Here is an 18,722-nt window from a genome sequence, read left to right as displayed (position 1 = left end):
CCCTTGGGCTAGCCAGACCCTCGGTCCTCACTCACTGCACGCTTAAACGGGCCGATTTCAATTCGAAATATATATTCCTATGTCCACACAGATAACCAATTTTCTCATGAAGACATATGGTATGAACCCAGAGGCTAATAACTAAGAACCATGCGGAGAACCAATTTTCTCATGGAGGCGAAGCTTTCCCCTACTTAATCGGATAGATTATAGTAAGTAGGCTTTAACTATCCTAGATGGTTACAATACACCAAGGGGAAACTCACAATCCTTTGCCTCAATCCAGAATCAAATAAATTCAAACAAGGTTTGATATCTGAAACCAAGGGAAATCAAACATTAGTATAACTATTTATTAGTAATAAGCAAATAAAAATTATATATGAAATGCAAAACAAAACAAAAAAGAAAAAGAAAGGATTACAATTTAAATACCACTCAAATTTGCAATCTTAAATTATAAAGATGATGTATAATCGATTATGACCCATTCTCTATGATTCCCAGTAGAGTCGTCAAGCTGTCGGAATGATCTGTAAGCTTTTGAGGAAACTGGAATGGGGATCGAACCTCTTAATTTGAAAAGTTCAGGGTTTGAAAATAAAGAGATTGGAGTCGCCATCGACCTTTGGGTTAGGTAGGTCGAATACTTAAAAAAAAATTAAAATAATTTTCAAGAAAAATCAAGTTGAAAGACAAAAACCAGCCTACGTTTAACCAGAAATTCATTTTGGAAAGGGTTCGAGAGTCGATTATGTGTGGGGAAGGATAAGCACCTCCAACACGCCCGGAATCGGTACCTACTTGATTATACGTCATCTTCATATTTGAAAATTGTAAATCTGAATGATATTTAAATTATGATCCAAAAAAATTAAAAATGAATTCCTTTTATACGAACAATCCTCGAAAATGCACTTCCCTTGTAGTTGGAAAACTTTTCCATAGATTCCTCATGTAAAGGAATGCCCCTTTTGTAAGAACAATCCTCAGAAACTCGATTCCCTTGTATTGAGAGACTTTTCCATAGATTCCCCGCACAAAAAGTCATTACCTCGATTTATTAAATATATCTTAGTAAATTACATGCTCTAGAAGTGAAGCAAAGCTCAAAAATAACACGAAATGCCGAAATGAAATAAAATATCAAGCTCAATTTAGCAAACAGAAAAATAAATGCTAAAATTTAAAAAGGACAGAAATGTAAATATGCGTGCAATGTTAGGGACTTAAATCTAATTTTACATTCTATTTCTACCCTAATAGATTTAAGAAACAAAAGGGCAAATAACCAAATCAGTGCTCCAATTCATAACAAAATAGCATGAAACTTAGAAATTGGTGACTAAAACAGATTAAATCAAAACAATGCATGAATAATTGAAAATAAAAAATGAAACAGGGACCAATTTGTGAAAACACATGCAAATACGAGGGACTCAAGCGTGAATAACCCAGAAAAACAACAAGCCAAATAATGGAAAGAAAACGGAAAAATAGCAGTATTAGTGCAAATTACCATTGATTCAATGCAATGCAAGCTAGATTAATGCATTCATTGTTGATGTGTAATGGGTGTTAGTGCAAACTATCTGCCTGGCGAGTATCGGAGACCACTGGTGGTTCGTGTTCCTGATCATCTTGTTTCTTTTGTTGCTAGAGCTCATCATCTTGTTTGTTGGATTGGCATTAATTGTTGGTTTTGTCAAGATTGTGTCATGTTTAAACCTTGAAGGTTAACTTCCTGTTTTTTACTTTGATCTCTTCTTGAAGAGAGCATCTGTGGATATATGATCTCTAAACAGCTGCTTGTGTTGTTCTGCACCTTAAGATTGAATTTCTCATTGAATTGTCCTCGTTCCTTTTCTGTTGATTATCAATGTCGGTGGCAAAGATTGTTGAAACGTTATATTTAGAAGTACTTTGTCTTACAAGTGCAAGGGTCTAACTTGTAAGAGTTTCCCCAAAGGGGAATCAATCTTTAAGAACCATCATAAGGAAGGACGTGGATCGACCAACATAGGCTATTAAAAGTGATTTATCATTGTTCAATAATAATAACAGGGAAATAAAATAATAAAGCTTTATGCATATACGATACAAATCCCAAAGCTTTAAAAATATCACAAAACTTCTTGAAATTACAAACTAAAGTTTTGGATAAACAACTCTTTCACGTCATGCCCTCACTGTTATTTTACTGCAAACAAAAAAGAAACTAATGTCAATTCTTCATAAATCATAATATATAATATAAGTATGCAAAGCAAAAATGAAATGCAATTAAACTAACCGAAGCAACTGAGTTAAGTGGGATGCCTCAGCAACATCGCCATCTTGTCGTGCCCTGAGGATGTTGAACATCAGAGCCAACCGGATTTGAGTCATTGCAGTCTGCCGGATTATTTCGTTCGTTTCTTCGGTTATTTGTTCGCACTCTTCTTCTACGGCTTCCATTTTCTCCCGAACTCGCCTTCGCACTTCTTCGATGGTTTCTCTCTCTTTGCTTAGCTCTTCCTTCTGTTTTCTCAACCCTAACAATCTTCTTCTCATACTTCTCCTTACCGTCTTTCGGTTGAAGCGTCGATGTTCTTTGCTCCGATGGATTCGATATTAAGAGAAGGCATGATGAAGAGTATATTGGTAGGGATTAGGGTTTTCGTTTCTGATTGTAATGTGTAAAGCAGCATGCATGTCTTATTATATATTGGTTTCATGGATTGCTCTATAAGAAATCTATTTCGTTTTTAAGAACTGTCTTATCATTTAATTAAGCATTACAATGAAACTTAGTCAGAAAGTATACATATATATATATATATCTTGTTAGTTGTTTCTATCTTTGTCGTCAAGTATACGTGTACATATATATATCTTGTTAGTTGTTTCTAACTTTGTCGTCAAGTATACGTGTACATATATATATATCTTGTTAGTTGTTTCTAACTTTGTCAAGTATATGTGTACATATATATATCTTGTTAGTTGTTTCTAACTTTGTCGTCAAGTATATGTGTATATATATAAACTTCCTTGTACGATCCTTCAAAAATCGTGCGTTGGAAGTTGCATGGTAATTTTATATAAATCCTAAATTTTAAAAGTTAGATATAAAACATTTAATAAATAGTCAATATTTTTTTATGTAAAACAAACATTTGTGAACATTAAATCCACAAATAAATATAAGGATAATGATAAAAAAATTGCTGTGCTCAATCCTTAAAAATTGATTTTTTAGTTATTTATTATTTAAAAGATCTATTTATTAATAATATCATGACCCAGCCAAACATTTAATATATACAGTTTTTTCAAAAACACTTGTGAAAGATGTGTGAGTATCTCAGTTCCATGGCTTCATCCTAATTAATTTGAATAAATCCGTGTCGCACGCCTGATTTTAGTGGATGAGTCTCTTAACAGAAATTTTCTAGATATATAAGGACTTGGACTCGAGACCTGCTTAGACGATATCAAACTATTTATCACTTGAACCAATCCGTTGATTATGTTATAGTATTTTAACAACTCATCCTGCAATACTTATTTATTGAACTAAGTAGAACCTCTCTCTATCAAGGAAGATGAAATTGCTTTGTGCCACGTGGCATCATTATGATAAGTATGCATAGCTTAGCAAATAAGCATGTATGATGTAACAAGAACAATACACAGGCAAAATACTAAGAGAGCTACGTGGCAAAATACTAATAGATTTAAGAAACAAAAGGGCAAATAGTCAAATCAGTGCTCCAATTCATAACAAAATAGCATGAAACTTAGAAATTGGTGACTAAAACAGATTAAATCAAAACAATGCATGAATAATTGAAAATAAAAAAATGAAACAAGGACCAATTTGTGAAAACACATGCAGATACGAGGGACTCAAGCGTGAATAACCCAGAAAAACAACAAGCCAAATAATGGACAGAAAACGGAAAAATAGCAGGATTAGTGCCAAATTACCATTGATTCAAAGCAATGCAAGTTAGATTAATGCATTCATTGTTGATGTGTAATGGGTGTTAGTGCAAACAATCTGCCTGCCGAGTATCGGAGACCACCGGTGGTTCGTGTTCCTGATCATCTTGTTTCTTTTGTTGCTAGACCTCATCATCTTGTTTGTTGGATTGACATTAATTGTTGGTTTTGTCAAGATTGTTGTCGAAACGATTTTTAAAACGTGTGGGGGGCGAGATTTTGAAAATCGCGTCATTTTTAATTATTCTCTTTACGATTGAATTTTAATTAAAAACAATGTGATTTTAGAAAACCTCTTGTTTCGAAAATTTGAAAATTCATTCACGATAAAAATACGGGTTCGAAGAGTCGCCACCAATCTTTGATTAGGGTGTGATTGGGCACCCAAATATGTTGTCATTTTAAATAAAAAATTAATTTTAATTAAAACAACAAATTTAGGTCTGCATTACCAAAATTCGAGTTCGGGAGTCGGTTACACATGGGGAAGGATTTACACCCCCACAGCGCCCTAAATCGGTACCTGTCGATTAATTAATGTCTTTGCAATGAAATTTACAAATTCGAGTTTCATTTGATTTATGATCCCCGACAAAACACCACATGAATTTTACAAAATTCAAAAGCACCCAAAATAGATTGAATTAAAATTACCAGGCCTTTAGAAAGATAAAGAATATTCGATTATTTACAAATATCGAGACCAGATCTTAGATAAGTTCTAACTATCTTTTCTCGATAAATTTAAATAGCCGAATATTTCTTTTTCTTCCGTTCCCAAATTTTAAAAGTGATAAATCAACTTCTTAGGCGTCACTGATGGGATACACTTTTAATTTAAAATCGTCAAAAGCGGATATCTAATCAGTTAAGACAACCCACTTAAACAATTTTAAATTAAAAAGATATCACCCTTAGTTAAATTATGTAATAAAGTCGAGTCATGCTTGTGAGGATATCATTTAAATTATGCAAAAAGGACGTCATGTAAAAATTAATTAAACATGCGATTAAAATAAATGAGTAAATAAATCTAAAGCTAAAATCACTATTAAACAAAGATCACAAAAAAAACCTATCAATGCATTATATATACTAAGATCAAAGTAAAGCCGAGACCACCTATAAAACTAAAATGAAAACCGAGAAAATGTTATGCCAAATATGCAACATCACATAATCTTAAAATAACATATTCACATGACTAATATGTAACATGCAATAACATAAGGTTCAAATGCCTATAGAAACGAAACTATGCACATTACCACTCCAGACTGAAATTAAATATGGGTAAAACATGGAGACGAAATCAGAAACACAAAAACACCGATTTAAGGACAATAATGTGTTAAGCTGCAAATGAAAATGACTCATATAGAGAATGACCCAAGCGCAAAACATGAACCTTAAGGATTAAAATGGTAAAAACAGAAATTAAAAGGTTAAAATAAAATAACAGAAATTGAAATGTCAAAATCAGGAAAGATACAAAGATAACCGCCCGGATGTATTTTCTTTGATCTGCCGTCATCCACCGTCCGATCGTCCTGATTTTTCAATAGGTTGTTCGTGTTGGCATCACACAACTTTTCACCGTTTGGAATACTGATCGAAGATTCCGATCACCGGCAAGAGGCTAAAAACTGTCCGGATTTGTTTTCTCTGATCCGTCACCGTCCACCGTCCGATCGTCCTGATTTTTCAATATGTTGTTCGTGATGGTCTTACGCAACTTTTGACTGTTCGGAATGTTGATCGAAGATTCCGATCACCGGAAAGAGGCTAAAAACCGTCCGGATTTGTTTTCTCCGATCCGTCACCGTCCATCGTCCGATCGTCCTGATTTTTCACTATGTTGTTCGTGATGGCCTTACGCAACTTTTGACCGTTCAGAATATTGATCAGAGATCCCAATCTCCGACGAGAATCCGACAGATTACAAGAAGTGTTGTTTTCTATTTTTTTCTTTTTCTCCTTCCTCTCACGTTTTGGCCTCCTGGTATGTCTATGGTCTCCTTTTTCTTCTTTTTTTTTTTGGCTCTCTCCTCCTCTTACATAATATAGCATAAGAAAATAATTAGTATAAGTGGAATAATAAAACATGGAAGAAAACATAGAACAAAACATGGAACAAAACATGGAATAAAACATGGAGTGGTGGAAAGGTTGGTGGATTTTAGGTTTAGTTCTTGGGTAATAATAATAATAATAATAATAATAATAATAATAATAATTAATAATATTTTTTTCGACCCGGACAAAAACGGGTGTCTACAGCTGCCCCTCTTTGCACATTCTAGTGTTAACAAGAATAGAGCAAAGATAAAAAATGACAACACGTTTTTGTCCAGTTCCATCTCTGTTTTAAAACTTGATAAGGGATCTACTCCACTCCTCCTCCGGGGTAAGTGAGACTTGAAAAATCTTCGAAAAACATGTATGCTCCATATTCTTTCAGAGAGTATGGGACTCAAACAATCTTCAACAATCTTGTCTGCTCCCTATTTCTTCAGAGAGTATGAGACTCGAACAATCTTCAACAATCTTGTATGCTCCCTATTTCTTCAGAGAGTATAAAACTCGAACAATCTTCAATAATCTTGTCTGCTCTCTATTCGTTCAGATAGTATAAGACTCAAACATTCTTCAATATCGCGTTTGCTCCCTATTTCTTCAGAGAATATAAGACTCGAGCAAGTAAGCCTCAAACAATCTTCTATTAACGGGTTCGCTTATTCTTTCTTTAAGGAGTATGGAACTCGAACATCTTCTTCTTACGGGTTCGCTCCCTCTTTCTTCAGGGAGTATAAAACTCAGATATCTCCTCAAACGGGTTCACTCCTTCTTTCTTCAAGGAGTATGGAACTCGGATATCTTCTTCAAACGGGTTCGCTCCCTCTTTCTCTAGGGAGTATAGAACTCGAACATCTTCAAACGGGTTCGCTCCCTCTTTCTCTAGGGAGTATGGAACTCGAACATCTTCTTCTTATGGGTTCACTCCCTCTTTCTCTAGGGAGTATGGAACTCGAAAATCTTCTGAAAACGGGTTCGCTCATTCTTTCTTTAAGGAGTATGGAACTCGAAAATCTTCTGAAAACGGGTTCGCTCATTCTTTCTTTAAGGAGTACGGAACTCAAACATCTTCAAACGGGTTCGCTCCCTCTTTCTCTAGGGAGTATGAAACTCGAACATCTTCTTCTTACATGTTCGGTCCTTCTTTCTCTAAGGAGTATAAAACTCGAACATTTTTTTCTTACGGGTTCGCTCCCTCTTTCTCTAGGGAGTATGGAACTCGAAAATCTTCTGAAAACGGGTTCGCTCCCTCTTTCTTTAGGGAGTATAGAACTCGAACATCTCTTCATGGGTTCACTCCCTCTTTCTCTAGGGAGTATGGAACTCGAACATCTTCACGGGTTCGCTCCCTGTTTCTCTAGGGAGTATAGAACTCGAACATCTCCAAACGGGTTCGCTCCCTCTTTCTCTAGGGAGTATGGAACTCGAGCATCTTCAAACGGGTTCGCTCCCTCTTTATTTAGGGAGTATAGAACTCAGACAATCTCCAAACAGGTTCGCTCCCTCTTTCTCTAGGGAGTATAGAACTCAGACAATTTTCAAACGGGTTCGCTCCCTCTTTCTCTAGGGAGTATAGAACTCGGACATTTTATTCAAACTGATTCGCTCCCTCTTTCTCTAGAGAGTATATAACTCGAACAATTTTCAAACGGGTTCGCTCCCTCTTTCTCTAGGGAGTATAGAACTCGAAAATCTTATGAAAACGGGTTCGCTCCTTCTTTCTTTAGGGAGTATGGAACTCGAACATCTTCTTCAAACGGGTTCGTTCCCTCTTTCTTCAGGGAGTATAGAACTCAAAAATCTTCAAATGGGTTCGCTCCCTCTTTCTTCAGGGAGTATAGAACTCAAACATCTTCTGTGAACGGGTTCGCTTCCTCTTTCTTTCAGGAAGTATAGAACTCAGACAATCTCCAAACAGGTTCGCTCCCTCTTTCTCTAGGGAGTATAGAACTCAGACAATTTTCAAACGGGTTCGCTCCCTCTTTCTCTAGGGAGTATAGAACTCAGACATTTTCTTCAAACTGATTCGCTCCCTCTTTCTCTAGGGAGTATAGAACTCGAACAATTTTCAAACGGGTTCGCTCACTCTTTCTCTAGGGAGTATAGAACTCAGACATTTTCTTCAAACTGGTTCGCTCCCTCTTTCTCTAGGGAGTATAGAACTCGAATAATCTTCTTTTGCTTCACTATTTTTTTTGCAAAGGCTTTAGTTTGATTTGCTTCAAAGGTTGAACCTGAAAATCAAACATTATCAATCATTAATGTATGCTTGAAGATTCGAAACACATTATACTCAAAAATTTAGAATTTAAGAGAATCTTTTTGAATTCATTTCTCTGGTGAGAGCTTGTCTCGCCGCAATTAAATGCGAGAGTCTTCCTTGACTTGATTGCCATTTGAACCTCTCCCTTACTGGGACCTTGAATCAGTTAATGACTCATCACGTGCGTTTCTTTTTAATCACTTGATCATATTCTTTTTACTAAAAAACTTTTATTTTTTTTCTCCTACATCTGATGGTCTGATGGTTTGCTCCAACACTCTTCTGAGAAGGCTTAAAATGGATTTCCTTCACGACTCTTTGATGAAGACACAAGATGGTTTGCTTCACTATTCTTTGGTGAAGGCTTAAGATGGTTTGCTTCACTACTCTTTAGTGACGGCTTAAGATGGTTGCTTCACTATTATTTGGTGAAGGCTTTAGATTGATCTGCTTCACTCCTCTTCGGTGAAGGCTTAAGATTGACTTTGCTCCAATCTCATGTGTGCAAGTCTTTCTTCATACACGAAAATCTTCATTTTTCTTCTACATCTGATGGCCTTCACTTCAAAGCAATGCTTCTTCTGTGGATTAGACCTCTCTGTTCTTTAGGGTATACCTCTTTAAATACAACTCTTTATATTTGAGGTTTGAAATCTTCCTTTCAATCATTGGGATTTTAACATTCTGCATCTTCTCTTTGCGTCGGAAGATCTGTCAAAATCATGTATTTATGCAAGAAACATGAATGCAATTCAATGTATCAGTGTAATGCATTTTCTTTTATGCAAATGATGTTATCATGAATGCATAAATGTTGGATCAATCTTCACTTGGATCCAGAGTGGTGAGCTCGGTCTTCTTTCGTTTGATCATTCTTTTCCAGGGTTTGCTTTAGACACCCATGCAACGACTCATAATTTCCAACTGGCATTTTTGAAGAGCCCTCTGATCTTCTTCTATCGCCTTTGTCTTCTGTCTTCATTTTGAAGAAAGTGTTTTTTCTCTCAACTTCTTGCTATGGTCATAAAAATGACTATGTTGCCCCATTTTTGGAGACTATGCATATGGCTATGTCAAACTCTATAAAGATCAAAGGGAGATATGCATCTATTCTGATTTGACTCTTGAAACACATCACAAGGAGGCTCTATCCCAATTTTTCATGTCACCAAATCATTTCTCATTTTAACCTTGGAGTTGCGTAAGACAATCTTCATCATGGGTAATGGAAACAACATATGATTGCAACACTGATTCATTACCATATTCACAGGTTCGTAAAATAATTGACCATACATTCATCTTTTCTGTGACTTCTGGCCATATCTTTCAACTGGAGAAGCTCTTTGCGTAGCACTCAAAGTTTTCACATGGTATTACAAGGATACCAAAACTCAGTGGAGATTAAAGTGGGATACCAGATCGCCCACATTAATAAAAATGAAATCACAAGAGTAAAGCAACTGATGATGGACCAAATGATCATGTACAGTAAAATCCATTGTCACTGTTTCGTCATTTTCACTCTTCATACATTTCTATCCCATTGGAATGATTTGTCAAATTCAATGGTTATTCCACAAGTCTTCATAGGCTTCCAAATATGCCCCACATTAATACCTCTAGCTAAAACAGGCCATCACTAGTGCCTCAATATTATCTCATACTGGTACGGGCCTTCAAAATGCCCCAACACCTCAAATTGTAAGGCTCATTCTCAATGCCTTCTTAGTCTGAATCTTGTCATCTCGACATGATGTGGGTTCCGTCATGCCTCAACATTATCTTATACTTGTATGGGCCTTTAAAATGCCCCATCACCTCAATTTCTAAGGCTCATTCTTCATGCCTCATTGGTCTGAATCTTGTAATCTCAACATGACGTGGGTTCAGTCGTGCCCCAACATATCATAACTTGAATGTTCTCATTCTGGTGTCACTACAAAGTAGTGTTGTCAAATAGTTTGAGGGCTTTTCTTCATGCTACTTAAGAAGTGATCAACCCTTCTAACACAATGTCTTGCATTTTCATTCGGGCTGAGATATGTACCCCTTTCAAATATGGCGAGCATCTACTCCTTGATGGGTTATTGACAACGTCATCTGGAAATGCTAAAAACTCTTATTCTTCATCTATTATGATCTCTTTAGAACATCTACTTCAGGATTATGAAATGCTTCACATTCCGGCATTGCTTATTATTCTTCTCAAATAGAGGCACAATGAGCCTCACCAGCTTCAAGGACCTTTCACATTTGAACTGTCCTGTTTGAAAATGTTTTTCTTTTTTCTCTTATTTCAAATATCAAAGAATGAAAGAATTTTATTAAATATTGCCCCTTAATTCAGGCTCACAATCAAATCAAATCATAAACATGAGTTCACAAAATATCAAAAGAATCAACAACTCTTTAATGTTTTCAGGGTTATAGCTCTTTGACAAGTATCAAAATTGAGGGGTTGGCTTTATGTTGGCTTCTTATTTTCTAAGGTTTCGACCACCAAAATATCATTTCCTTCTCGGTCATCGTGAATATCGCAACAGGCCCTTCTTTCTTGGCTAAGCATTTTAATTGGAAGCGGACAAAATGATGCAACTAGCATAATCCATTACTAGACTTTCCAGAACACTTCCATTTCAGTTCTCTGAAATCTTCCATTTGTTCAAGCTTTGTAGACTCCTCTAACCAAGGTAGTGCAGAAATATCGATCTAAAAATGAAACTTCTGAGTGCTCGTGTGAAATTGATTATGACAGGTGTTCCTTAACTCCCTTAGTCCATCTTTACCGAAACTCCTTATTTAGATAAACTTGATTTAATTTGCCCTTGTCTGGCTAGTTGAAATCAGCTTTATTATAATTTGTGTTTATCGGGCTAGCTGAAGGATTCATCTCATCACAAAGTCTTTGACTTGACAATCACAGTGGAGCATACACCGAATTGCCAGGTACCCGATCAAGGTCATGGTTTGAATATAATCTATTCATAAAGCCAGGGCTTTCGAGTTTCCTCTATAACCAATTGCCTTAGCGGAATAGCTCAACTTTATTGTATACACATATATTATATATATTTTGATGGGTATGCGGATTCAATTTCTTAAGCTTGTCAAGAAGAACCTGTCATAGTCTAGGTGTTGTTGAAAGTCAGAAAATCTCATCGTTAGAGTTCAATTTCCAAGCAACTGACCTAAACTAGATTCACCTACTCGACTATTCCATCCGTAAAGATCATAATCATCATCGAACGTCGTCAACAAAAGTATGGTCTAGATAGTTTTGTGATATCATACACAAAAGATGCCCCATGTTATCCGCTCCTATGCATACCTGAATACCAAGCCTATGGTTAATTCCTTTATGATAGGAGAATGCTATATCAGTCCCTGCAGCAGAAAGGTATGGTGTATGATTGTATCTTCTGGGGTAAGGTCAAGGTCTTTGTTTTATCAGGTTTCAACCTTGTCATTTTGTCAAAGAATTATAACTCTAATCCTTAAAGAGCTTTTAATTCAAGTGATATTCAAAGAATTTCAAGTCATGAATTCGATTCAATGCTCACCATCCTTAAAGTAACATGAATTCATTTAAATATCATTACAAAAACTGATGAGAAAGTTCAAAAAAACATGTTCAAACAGGATGTTGCACGCAACATAAAGTTTCATGATGAATGAAATGATTTTTGCGCAGTCAGGTACCCCACTATTGTTCTGACGCAGTGGTGTTTGACTCGATCGGATGTTATACGTTGCGATCTGATGCCCCACTCTAGTTCGTCATCCATTGTCTCATTAGTTCTTGCGTCAACGTCCCATTTTCCACAAGCATCTCTATCTCCTTCAACAACGACCTACAATTCCCTGTGTAATGCCACAATGCACCCAAGTAAAATTCACAAACACTATCCTAATCATAACTATGAGCAGAAGGGTCTGGTTGCACTTTCACTGGCCTTGGTGTGAGGTATTGACCTTTAACCAAATGGGGATATAAATCCAAGATAGAAGTTTGGAACACTTTCAAAGTACTTTTCGATTATGGGACCTTCTTTGGACGACTCGAGTAACCAGCTGCCCCTTTTCTCTTACAACTGTGGGAGCTATGGACGTGACATTCATTCACCTCATCAGCTCTTCGCTCTTCATTTCTTTAGCTTTTGGAAGTGACTTTCAAATTTCCTTTGCTGATTGCATCCTCAATTGATTCTCCAGCCACCATAAGATCCTTAAAGTTATTCATCGAATTTCCCAGTATTAACTCAAAGAAATGAGCTGGGAGAGAATCATGAAACATACATGACATTTCTTCTTCTAGCAAAGGAGGCTGAACTTGTGCCGCCACTCCTCTCCATCTCAGGGCATATTCTTTAAAGCTCTCAGTAGCTTTCATTCTCATCTTTTGAGGGTGATGACGCTTTGGGGCTAAGCCTTTAACATATCGATATTGCCCTAGAAAAGCATCAACTAGATTGACTCACGTCTTGATCTGTTCTCTGTTCAAACGGTTATACCACACCACATCTGGCCCAGCAAGACTATCATGGAAATAATGAATCAAAAGATTATCATCATTTAGATACCCTTCCATCTTTCTACAAACATTTTCAGATGAATTAGGGGGCCACTGGTGCCATCATATTTCTCAAAATTAGGTACCCTAAATTCATATGGGATGACCAAATCATGGACCAAACTGAGTTCTCTGGCTTCTAACTCCTTGTGAGTGGCATTAACAACCTTCATATTTTTAACGGCTTCATTCAACCACTTGAATTCGTTCTCAAACTGCCCATAATTGACGAGGCTCTTCCCTTTGTTTGAGTTAGATGCTCCGGGGCAAATTATCACTCTTGATGCATTACTCTGATGAGACCGGTGTCCTTGATTAGCTATTTCCTCTCTACCAACAGTATTGGTTGCCAGCACCTGGATCATTTGATTCGATGCGCCTTGAAGATAACCCGATGCTTGATTCCTCGTATTTTGTTGTAACCCGACTAACTGTTCTTGTAGTTGATCTTGTGATTTCTCATTAGATTGCTCATTTACTTCCATTTGTTTGCTCATGATGATGAGGAACAATATGAATGAATGATCTTGTTATTACCGTCACATAACCTCACCTAAGTTACTTCCATGTATTTATAATTAATGCATATAAAATGCTTAAATACATAAATGCAATGCAGGTGCAAATGCAAATGCCAAATGCAAATGCAAAAGGTGTTAATTCCAAAAGTGACCACTATAGAACAACATTTCATTTAGACAACAAGATTTCATTACACCATATAGCCAAAATACAATTGTGATTCTTCATCTCTTCATTTCCTTGAGTTGTACTCTTCATGGAATCTGACACTGCACCTTCAAAGTTGTCAACGTATCTTATCACCTTTGATGAGGTCGGATGTCCTTAAATTGAATCTTGGGATCTTCATCTTTACTTTCAATGCAAAGTAGTCTTCATGTCTTTGTGAAGCGTCTTCTCGTCCTTGGTATTACTGCATCTATCTCTTGAGGGAACATCTTCGGCCTTTGCTCATTTGAAAAGAGTCTTCAATCAACTTCTAACTTCATTCATCGGATGTCTTTCTTTGCGGATTGGTCTTCAATCAGTTTCAGATTTCTTCATTCATCGGATGTCCTTCATGAATCATTTGAATGTCTCTGGATCTCCCGATTTTGACTACATGGCTAAGAATTTCTTGCCTCAATATGACCAGCCTTCTTATTAGTCAATCACTTGCGAATTAACACCTTTGAATGACATGAAATGAAAATGCAATAAATCCAAAACAAAATAGTCATAAACAAACAATGGGTTAATACACATAAACAACAAAATGATGAGTATAGTAACAAATAAAACCTACCCTCACATGCTGACTACCCAATCATGCTTAGTAGATCCTACCCAACATGATCTCTACCCCCATGCTTTGTTATTCACAAAAAATCCTAACCGCATGATATCTAATTCGCATGCTTGTTCGAGAAAATAAACCTAACCGCATGATTTCTAGTTCGCATACATTTATTCAAAAAGCAAAAATAAATGACTCGAAAACTTTTCCTTGTGTACACTCCTCACGGGACTCTTAAGGTTCGGGTCAGGCTCGATCTAAGTTCAGGCTCTATGTTCATTACATGCTGGGTTAGGTTCTAAAGCAATAGGTTCTCGAATTGTCCTTGCCGGTGCCCCCTTGGACTGCCGAACCCTCAATCATGGCCCATCATAGGCTTTAGAGGATCGAGTTCAATTCGAGAGAACACACCTCCTTATGTCCGTGCGGAGGTGAATATCATCACGATGACCATAAAGCGTGAGCTCCAGAAGTGATCCACTATCCCATGCGGAGGTGAAAACCACACGAGGGAGTAGTCTTTCACTCCTACTTAAATAGGACAGAGCGGGGTTTTAGCTCATGTCATGCAAATGCAACTGTGCATTGTGTGAGGAAAAGCGAAAATAAAACAACACACATTCACAAAACACTCAAAAGATCAATCCTCTTTCAACACATAATTAATCTGAAACCATTAGCAAACAGATCAGTACAACTATTTACTGATTAATCAAATTAAAATCAATCAGGAGATCAAAAACCAAATTAGAGCGAATTTATAACTTTCAATTGCAAAGACAATCAATTAACCGACTATAGGCCTGACTCTCTAAAAAATTCCCCAGCGGAGTCGGCAAGCTGTCGAAACGATTTTTAAAACGTGTGGGGGGCGAGATTTTGAAAACCGCGTCATTTTTAATTATTCTCTTTACGATTGAACTTTAATTAAAAACAATGTGATTTTAGAAAACCTCTTGTTTCGAAAATTTGAAAATTCATTCACGATAAAAATACGAGTTCAAAGAGTCGCCACCAATCTTTGATTAGGGTGTGATTGGGCACCCAAAAATGTTTTGCCATTTTAAATAAAAAATTAATTTTAATTAAAACAACAAATTTAGGTCTGCATTACCAAAATTCGAGTTCGGGAGTCGGTTACGCATGGGGAATGATTTGCACCCCCACAGCGCCCTAAATCGGTACCTGTCGATTAATTAATGTCTTTGCAATGAAATTTACAAATTCGAGTTTAATTTGATTTATGATCCCCGACAAAACACCACATGAATTTTACAAAATTCAAAAGCACCTAAAATAGATTGAATTAAAATTACCAGGCCTTTAGAAAGATAAAGAATATTCGATTATTTACAAATATCGAGACCAGATCTTAGATAAGTTCTAACTATCTTTTCTCGATAAATTTAAATAGCTGAATATTTCTTTTTCTTCCGTTCCCAAATTTTAAAAGTGATAAATCAACTTCTTAGGCTTCACCGATGGGATACACTTTTAATTTAAAATCGTCAAAAGCGGATATCTAATCAGTTAAGATAACCCACTTAAACAATTTTAAATTAAAAAGATATCACCCTTAGTTAAATTATGTAATAAAGTCGAGTTATGCTTGTGAGGATATCATGTAAATTATGCAAAAAGGACGTCATGTAAAAATTAATTAAACATGCGATTAAAATAAATGAGTAAATAAATCTAAAGCTAAAATCACTATTAAACAAAGGTCACAAAAAAAAAACCTATCAATGCATTATATATACTAAGATCAAAGTAAAGCCGAGACCACCTATAAAACTAAAATGAAAAACCGGGAAAATGATATGCCAAATATGCAACATCACATAATCTTAAAATAACATATCCACATGACTAATATGTAACATGCAATAACATAAGGTTCAAATGCCTATAGAAACGAAACTATGTACATTACCACTCCAGACTGAAATTAAATATGGGTAAAACATGGAGACGAAATCAGAAACACAAAAACACCGATTTAAGGACTATAATGTGTTAAGCTGCAAATGAAAATGACTCATATAGAGAATGACCCAAGCGCAAAACATGAACCTTAAGGATTAAAATGGTAAAAACAGAAATTAAAAGGTTAAAATAAAATAACAGAAATTGAAATGTCAAAATCAGGAAAGATACAAAGATAACCGTCCGGATGTATTTTCTTTGATCTGCCGTCATCCACCGTCTGATCGTCCTGATTTTTTAATAGGTTGTTCGTGTTGGCATCGCGCAACTTTTCACCGTTCGGAATACTGATCGAAGATTCCGATCACCGGCAAGAGGCTAAAAACTGTTCGGATTTGTTTTCTCTGATCCGTCACCGTCTACCGTCCGATCGTCCTGATTTTTCAATATGTTGTTCTTGATGGCCTTACGCAACATTTGACCGTTCGGAATGTTGATCGAAGATTCCAATCACCAGAAAGAGGCTAAAAACCGTCTGGATTTGTTTTCTCCGATCCGTCACCGTCCACCGTCCGATCGTCCTGATTTTTCAATATGTTGTTTTTTATGGCCTTACGCAACTTTTGACCGTTCGGAATATTGATCATGGATCCCGATCTCCGACGAGAATCCGACAGATTACAAGAAGTGTTGTTTTCTATTTTTTTTCTTTTCTCCTTCCTCTCACGTTTTGGCCTCCTAGTATGTCTATGGTCTCCTTTTTCTTTTTCTTTTTTGGCTCTCTCCTCCTCTTACATAATATAGCATAAGAAAATAATTAGTATAAGTGGAATAATAAAACATGGTACAAAACATGGAACAAAACATGGAAGAAAACATGGAGTGGTGGAAAGGTTGGTGGATTTTAGGTTTAGTTCTTGGGTAATAATAATAATAATAATAATAATAATAATAATAATATTTTTTTCGATCCGGATAAAAATGGGTGTCTACAATTGTGTCATGTTTAAACCTTGAAGGTTCACTTCCTGTTTTTTACTTTGATCTCTTCTTGAAGAGAGCATATGTGGATATATGATCTGTAAACAGCTGCTTGTGTTGTTCTGCATCTTAAGATTGAATTTCTCATTGAATTGTCCTCGTTCCTTTTCTGTTGATTATCAATGTCGGTGGAAAAGATTGTTGAAACGTTATATTTAGAAGTACTTTGTCTTACAAGTGCAAGGGTCTAACTTGTAAGAGTTTCCCCAAAGGGGAATCAATCTTTAAGAACCATCATAAGGAAGGACGTGGATCGACCAACATAGGCTATTAAAAGTGATTTATCATTGTTCAATAATAATAACAGGGAAATCAAAATAATAAAGCTTTATGCATATACGATACAAATCCCAAAGCTTTAAAAATATCACAATAACTTCTTGAAATTACAAACTAAAGTTTTGGATAAACAACTCTTTCACGTCATGCCCTCACTGTTATTTTACTGCAAACAAAAAAGAAACTAATGTCAATTCTTCATAAATCATAATATATAATATAAGTATGCAAAGCAAAAATGAAATGGAATTAAACTAACCGAAGCAACTGAGTTAAGTGGGATGCCTCAGCAACATCGCCATCTTGTCGTGCCCTGAGGATGTTGAACATCAGAGCCAACCGGATTTGAGTCATTGCAGTCTGCCGGATTATTTCGTTCGTTTCTTCGGTTATTTGTTCGCACTCTTCTTCTACGGCTTCCATTTTCTCCCGAACTCGCCTTCGCACTTCTTCGATGGTTTCTCTCTCTTTGCTTAGCTCTTCCTTCTGTTTTCTCAACCCTAACAATCTTCTTCTCATACTTCTCCTTGCCGTCTTTCGGTTGAAGCATCGACGTTTCTTTGCTCCGATGGATTCGATATTAAGAGAAGGCATGATGAAGAGTATATTGGTAGGGATTAGGGTTTTCGTTTCTGATTGTAATGTGTAAAGCAGCATGCATGTCTTTTTATATATTGGTTTCATGGATTGCTCTATAAGAAATCTATTTCGTTTTTTAAGAACCGTCTTAAAAAAGGGTCAATTTTCACATTGATGATCCATTTGAATGGTTTTCAATGTTTTATTTATATTTAAATGTATTAATTGTTCATGAAGTTAAATGAAATATTCAAGCGATCGAATGAATAAATTGATATTGTAGTACAATTTGAAATCTCAACCTTGAGATTATATTAAAAATTGAATATATTAATAGTAAATAAAATTTTGTTTTCTTGTGTAAGATTCAATAAATAACGGGGTCAATTGTTTGTAATTTTTTCGAATAATGGATGTGATTTTTATATTGTATGGTTCAAACTCTAAATTTGTTAAATATTTATAATAATTTCATAGGTTAACTAAACAAAATTATGAATTTGATTAATTAACTCATCATTTAATTAAGCACTACAATGAAACTTAGAAAGTATATATATATATATATATATATATATATATATATATATATATATATATATATATATCTTGTTAGTTGTTTCTAACTTTGTCGTCAAGTATATGTGTATATATATAAATTTCCTTGTACGATCCTTCAAAAATCGTGCGTTGGAAGTTGC

The 18,722-nt window shown here is 35.8% G+C and overlaps 1 protein-coding gene across 1 annotated transcript; it reads right to left on the bottom strand.

Moving 5' to 3' along the window:
- Window positions 1–17,515: 17,515 nt before the first annotated feature.
- Window positions 17,516–18,075, bottom strand: LOC120153919. Its single transcript, XM_039165782.1, has 2 exons — window positions 17,702–18,075; window positions 17,516–17,608 (listed from the first exon to the last, which is right to left on the bottom strand). Exons 1-2 carry the CDS (start codon window positions 18,034–18,036, stop codon window positions 17,587–17,589), a joined length of 357 nt encoding a protein of 118 aa, XP_039021713.1. The 5' UTR covers window positions 18,037–18,075; the 3' UTR covers window positions 17,516–17,586.
- Window positions 18,076–18,722: the final 647 nt, after the last annotated feature.

Source organism: Hibiscus syriacus, unplaced genomic scaffold, assembly GCF_006381635.1.
Source record: "Hibiscus syriacus cultivar Baekdansim isolate YM2019G1 unplaced genomic scaffold, ASM638163v2 tig00002840_pilon, whole genome shotgun sequence".
In the NCBI taxonomy this organism is placed as follows: domain Eukaryota; kingdom Viridiplantae; phylum Streptophyta; class Magnoliopsida; order Malvales; family Malvaceae; genus Hibiscus; species Hibiscus syriacus.
This window is presented reverse-complemented; position numbering and strand designations above follow the sequence as displayed.